The sequence below is a fragment of the Phaseolus vulgaris genome, chromosome 11 (assembly GCF_000499845.2).
Source record: "Phaseolus vulgaris cultivar G19833 chromosome 11, P. vulgaris v2.0, whole genome shotgun sequence".
In the NCBI taxonomy this organism is placed as follows: Eukaryota; Viridiplantae; Streptophyta; class Magnoliopsida; order Fabales; family Fabaceae; genus Phaseolus; species Phaseolus vulgaris.
The window spans coordinates 18,883,301-18,889,701 of NC_023749.2; the positions used below are offsets into that span (position 1 = coordinate 18,883,301).

General features: G+C 35.9%; 2 protein-coding genes across 2 annotated transcripts; one reads left to right on the forward strand and one right to left on the reverse strand.

Annotated features, from left to right (window-relative positions):
- Positions 1–762: 762 nt before the first annotated feature.
- Positions 763–2,001, reverse strand: LOC137836121 (uncharacterized). The gene is made up of 4 exons (XM_068644982.1): positions 1,782–2,001; positions 1,639–1,693; positions 1,282–1,588; positions 763–1,128 (listed from the first exon to the last, which is right to left on the reverse strand). Exons 1-4 carry the CDS (start codon positions 1,999–2,001, stop codon positions 763–765), a joined length of 948 nt encoding a protein of 315 aa, XP_068501083.1.
- A 2,835-nt stretch (positions 2,002–4,836) lies between these two features.
- On the forward strand, positions 4,837–5,884 carry LOC137826668 (uncharacterized). The gene has a single exon (XM_068632738.1). It carries the CDS (start codon positions 5,119–5,121, stop codon positions 5,629–5,631), a length of 513 nt encoding a protein of 170 aa, XP_068488839.1. The 5' UTR covers positions 4,837–5,118; the 3' UTR covers positions 5,632–5,884.
- Positions 5,885–6,401: the final 517 nt, after the last annotated feature.

Here is a 6,401-nt window from a genome sequence, read left to right on the forward strand (position 1 = left end):
TAAAAGACTCAAAGAGCATAAAATGAACCAAATAAAATTGCAATAAGGACTCAAATACCTAAAATAAAATCAGCAACTCAAAGTGTATGGAATCCTACCAAAAATTGCACAAGGATTGCTCAAGATCAATTGAACAAGATGCACCGATTGGAATTTCCAAACAGCACACCAAATCAAAGCAAAAATTAAAAAACAGCAAGACAAATATGAAAACAAGATGAACAACACGAAATTAAAGAAGAACTCAAAATGAAAATGACCAAGAACTACTCATCTTTGAAGAACCTATGCTCATGATACCAAATGATGGCATTCTCATGGAGCTCTTCTTGGATTTGTGAACAATGGTGCGGAAGCTATGGATTGAGATGTGCAAGATCCTCCTAGGAGTTGTGGTGATCTTGAAGGTGCATGATGAGTATGGAAGAAGGGAGGTTCGACCAGCCCTATGGTAGGTGATGAAGATGAAGATTAGGTCCTAGAAACTAGGCAAAAGCAATGTATGGCACAATGTGGGCAGCATAACATTACTCTCATTAATCTTGAAAATACAAGTGATGGGCTTCTCCTTTTATAGGCTAAGGAGGCCGTAAATCCTAAGCTAAGAGAAGATGAAATGTTACCTAAATGAAATGGAAATTACTCCACATGGAGCACATGGGCACATGGCCGGCCATGTGAGGCAAAGTTCTAGAATGTGCACAAAATCTAGGGTAAATCACATATAAGACAAGTTTATGCTTTCTAACACTACACTAACTACTAAGACACCCCTAATGGGCCTCCATGTAGCATGTATAAGTTCTTCTCCCTCCAATCTGTTGCTTGACCCATTTGTGCGTGAAGGTGCTTGGTCTTGGACCTAGTGATAGGTCCTAGACGGTCTAGGCTTCCTCCTAGACGCTCCTCTTGTAGTCGCCCCTCATCTTGTGTTAGACGCTCTCCTTTTGAGTCTAGACGCTCCCCACATGGTTCTAGACGGTCTAGGCTTGGAGCTTGGCTTTCATAGTGTGGTGAGCTTGGCCCTCCTCCATCAATATATGCTTTCTTAGCTTTTCCCTTTTTCTCCCTTTTGAAGTCTTCCTTTTCCTTGACTTCACTGTTTAGGCATTCAGACCTAATATGTCCCTGTTCACCACAACCATAACAGGTATACTTATTAGAATTGAATTAACTAGATTCCTTTGAATCATACCTTTTAGAAGCTTGTTTCTTCCTCAAGAATTTGCTGAATTTTCTTGATAGCAAACTTATGTTTTCTTCTTCACTTTCATTGAGAACATGTTGTTGTTTGCTAGCTTTAAGTGCTATGCTCTTGTTATGCTTGTCTTCACTCTCTTGAACAACAAGCATTTGAATCTCAATCTCATGCTCTCTTAGTTTTCCGAAAAGAGATGTCACAGACATTGAGGTGAGATCCTTTGATTCTGAAATGGCAGTGACCTTTGGTTGCCATGTTCTATCAAGACACTTCAGTACCTTGATGTTTAGTTCCTCTTCATCAAACTTTTTACCAAGACTCATAAGATGATTCACAATATGAGAGAACCTATTTTGCACATCACACATTGATTCTCCCTTCTGCATTCTGAAAAGTTCATACTCCTAGATTAGAGCATGCTTCCTAGCTCTATTTACATCATTTGTGCCTTTATGTGTGACCTCCAAGATGTCCCACATTTCTTTGGCCGAACTACATTAAGAGACCCGGAAAAACTCATCACAACTTAGAGCATATGTTATAATAGTCTTGGATATCCAATCAAATTTAGATTTCTTACATTCTGCCTCTGTCCATTCAGATGAAGGCTTATCAACCAAAACATTATCTTTCATAACTTGAGATACAAGAGGACCATTTTCAATTGATTCCCAAATGCCTTTGTCAGTTGAGTTTATAAAGATCTTCATTCTAATTTTCCAAACCTGGTAATTAACTCCACAAAACAGAGGTGGCTTGTTTATTGAGGCACCTTCCCCAAAGGGCATTTTATCAGCCATCAAAGATTTAAAAAAAAAAAAACAGAAATCAGAAAACTTGAGTAACTTTCAAGAACCTTGTTCTTGATGCCAATTGTTAGAATTGATGGCTAAAACAAGAGGGGAGTGAATTGTTTTCAAAAGATTTTCACAAAACTTTGCTTAGAAGGAAACTTAAACAATTATTCCAGAAAAACTATTCAGAAAACCAATATAGAAAACAAACAGAAACTGGTATAAAAAATTCAATCAGTTGAAATTACGAATCAATCGGTTGTTTATGAAAACAGAAATTACAAACAGTTAATGAGAGAAAAGATAGAGAGAATTACACTTAGAGTTTATACTGGTTCACTCAATCACAGAGCTACATCCAGTCCTCTGCCAAACCACTGAGTATTCACTAGGCAATCAATCATAGATTACACATACATCAACCACAAAGAAGTGACTTTGAATCCCACAAAGCCTTCTCACCTTCTTTGCACACAACAACCACCTCAAGCCAGAATCACACTGACTTTACAGGATTTTACCACATCTACAGAAAGTAATATTGAACAATTACAAGAACTTGAATAAGATAGGAAAACACCTGGAATCTCTATACACCAGAACCCTATTGATCAGTTTTCTGAACCACAACAAAGCTCCAAAGGCAATCTTGCTAAAGAAAAACTTGGTAGAAACCTTTTCTCAAATCATTCAAATCAAAGCTCAATCAGAGTAAAAAAAAAACTTCTCTCTTCATCAATCTCATTTTGTTAAAACTAAGACTCATTTTATATATCTTGAAAAGTTATCATGATTACAATTTTGAACGATCAAAACAGTTAAAATAGACTTTCCAAAAACTGTTGTGAAAACACACATTTAATCGGTTAAAACCACGATTTAACCGGTTGAATGGTTTTGTCAGTTATGCAAATGACTCAAAAAATAGTTTTAAAACAACTCTGTCAGCTAAGTGACAAACAACCGATTATTTCGAAATTTTAATCGGTTGTTTTTTCCTTTGCATGGAAAAACACTTTAATCTTTAAAAACAGATTGTAAAAAGCTTTGCCTGAGTATCAACACTGATCTTACAACAATTCTAAACCTCAAACTAAAACCTAAACCTAAAACATCAAACAGCTTCATGCTTCAAGAGGATTTGGCACATCAAAGCTTCCCATCTTCAACACAAATCACCATGGATTGCTTGAAGGCTAATTGTAGCTTAGTTGTGTGAGTTCTAGGGTAGTTTGAATTTGTTAATTCACTCTTAGTTAGAATCCAAAGTTGGTTTAATTCAAATCCTTTTGAAAAGATTGTTTTATGAAGAAGCAGAAAAACAACCAGTTGTTTTATCATTTCAATCGGTTGTTTCATACTTAGGATTTTTTAAACTAGTTTTAGCAAGTTTGAATTTGGTTGACTTTGCTGTCAAACCATATCAATCGGTTATTTCGACAAAACAACCGATTGTTTTTTTAATTCTCTTAACAGAATTTTGTTAAGTTAGTTAAATCTGCTTTAAATGATTTGGAATTGATTTGGCTTTTACAATAAATGTTTTCAACTACTTCTTGGAGTATAAATGTTTTATTTTACGCTCCTATCATTAACACTTACAAGATCAGTTTGTGAAATAAAGTTTTCTCCAAGATTGCTTAAGGCTTTGGATATTTTTCTAAGAGTGAAGTAGGACTTGTTGTGTACTTTGATTTGATTTGTAGCAGGTGTGATCAATCCTATTTCTTTCTTCATTTTTGTAATTTTGTAAGTACTGGTTTTCACAGAGTCAAAGGGTATTTTGATCTGTGGTATGATTGTGGTATGCCAAAGGAAGTGTGTGTTCTTGAGGGATCAAGATCACTTCTTTAGCAGTTGTGTGTTTGCAATCTGGTTTTTGATTACTTAGTGGATACCCAGAGGTTTCTAGGAACTGGATGTAGCTCTTGGTATAAGAGTGAACCGGTATAAAACTGTTTGTGTGATTCTTTCTCTCCCTAAACTCTTTTATATCTATTTTAGTTATTTGTATTCACTGCTGATAAAAACAACCGGTTGAATTTTTGGTATTCAACTAAAATTGTTTTATAACTTCTGTTCTCTCATTCCTTTGGTTGTGATTCTTCTTAGACTTTCTTCATATCTTCAAACTTTGCGAAAAACATTTAAAACACAATTCACCTCCCTCTTGTTTAAGGCATTCAATTCTAATAATAAACACTTAAGGGACCTAAAATCCAACTTCCGTTTATTATGAAGTCAAGGAAAAGGATTGCAAAAGCAACTAAAATGCCCTAGGAAGTTATAATTTAGAGACTTTGAATCATTCTTTGAAGACTTTATCTTGAACTTTTTGTTTTGATTAAGAGAGAATGCAAACCCTACGAGATTCTCTTTCTTTATCTCCCATAACCATAAAATTGGCACCTCCATTGTTTTTTTTTTTTTTAATACTTGTGAAAAATCAGATTTATCCTTAATTAACTTAAAAGTTAAGCCTAAGTCCCTACACCCTTCATCTTCTTTGATCCAGTGCAAATCTAAATTCTACGATTCGAAAGTCATTCTAAATCCAAAAAATAGTTTTCGTAAAATTCAGAAGTTAACTTTATATTCCAAATTCTCCAATTTAAAAGTCAAATTTATATTCTAAATTTTAAAATTCGAAACTCAAATTTTACCATTCGAAAATCATTACTGAATCAAAAAAATGGTTTCCAAATGTATTCAAAAGTCAATTTTGTATTCTGAATTTTAAAATTTAGAAATCATTTCTAAATTAAAAAATGATTTCTAAATTATAAAATTTATATAGATTAAAAAAGGTAATTTTTTGAATTGCAATAATCATGGAAGAAATTGCCTTATTGATCATAGCCATTACAAATTTATTGGACTTTACCATAAATGAGTTTATAAATAATAATATTATTATTATTATCCTAAAATTAGTGGCAAAGGTTCAATTAAAGCCACTAAACGACGGTAAATTATTAACGATGTGGGAGAAAGAGAAAAACATAAGAGCGAAGGAAGGAGCATAATTTAAAGGATTAGTGAGTAGAAAACTGAAATCCGAGGAGTGAGGGAGCTTAGACTAGAAAGGTCAAAATTGAGTTTTGTTTGGTTTGTTGGTGGCGAATGGCGAAAGAAGAGGAACCCACATCTTCACCTATGCACCCATCTTCCTCTTACACCTTCCTTCTCAACATCATGAGCAAAAGGAGAACCTGGGCATGCCTTTTTCTCCTCGTCTATGGAACCCTTTTGGCTTCTTCATGGAACTTCCTCCAATCCACGCTTTCTTGGTACAATCTTCAAGTTCAATCCTCCACCTCCGCCTGGCCTGCGCTCTACGCCTCCGTGCTTCTCGGCACCGTCTTTGGCCTCCTCTCCATGGTGGCGGCTCTCATGGTTATGGTTCCTGCGGTCGTCGTCACGTGGATCACCGTCGTCGTGCTGTTGGCCTTCTTTGGGAAGCCTAGGAGGACCCTCGTCGTGGAGGGGAGGAAGATCACGGGGGAGATTTTCGGGGTTGTGCTCAGGATTTTGTTGAAGGAAGGGAATTTTGTGGCTGCGGTTTGTGCTGTTTTGGGATACTTTGCTCTTGTTAGAAGGAATGGGACTCAAGAGGGGGTTGTTGGTGAATCGTGAATGATTGCTATTTGGTCGAGCGGTGGTTGGATTTTTGGATTTTACACGGGGTTGGGAAGGTCGTTGTGATTTGGTAAAGTGTCTTAATCTGTTTTTTTTTTGGGGGGGGGTTGAGAGTAGGAAGGTGAAAGGTGAAACATTGAAAATGTTACCTACTAAGATATGTAGATGCTTAGCTTCTTGATGATGTCAGGGTAAATCCCAGTGTATGTTCTAGCTAATTCATTAATTTTTACTACCACTTACAAGCTTATTTGTTTTGCTGAATCTATAGATATGTAATTGTTATACTGAAGTGGTTATGCTCAAACTCAATTCAGCTAATTGTTCATTTTTTTCTGATTTTGATCATCTGTTTGAGCAAGCATCCAAGCCTTTCAGGTTTGATGTTTGAGGGGCAGTGGACATCTGATTGAGGATAGTTGGATTCTCGAGAGCATGCTCAATAAATATCATTCAGGTTTCTTGAGTTCTTAACCAACTTTATGATTCCTTTGTGAGTGAAGAAAATTTGAAACCTAGAACCCAAATGGGGGAGGGATGAAAATATCTGAGGTGTTTGGTATGTGTGTTGAAGTCAAATTAGGGAGTTGAGTGAAAAAGACTTTGTTGAGAATCTGATTAGAGTATTTTGGTGCTTTTAAGTTAGCTAAACCTATTGAGAAGACAAGGGCTGTTCCTTAGTTTTCATGCCTGCCCAACAAAAGACCATGTTGTGTCTAAAGTACGAATTAATCAGAAACAACTTCTGTTGGAAGTCAAGTTTTGGC

Coding starts and splice junctions, on each gene's coding strand:
- LOC137836121 (XM_068644982.1), bottom strand. CDS start 2,001: ATGGCTGATAAAATGCCCTTTGGGGAAGGTGCCTCAATAAACAAGCCA. Junction 1,694..1,781: donor TGAATGGACAGAGGCAGAAT/GTAAGAAATCTA, acceptor CTCTTAATGTAG/TTCGGCCAAAGAAATGTGGG. Junction 1,129..1,281: donor AAGCTAGCAAACAACAACAT/GTTCTCAATGAA, acceptor TGTGGTGAACAG/GGACATATTAGGTCTGAATG.
- LOC137826668 (XM_068632738.1), top strand. CDS start 5,119: ATGGCGAAAGAAGAGGAACCCACATCTTCACCTATGCACCCATCTTCC.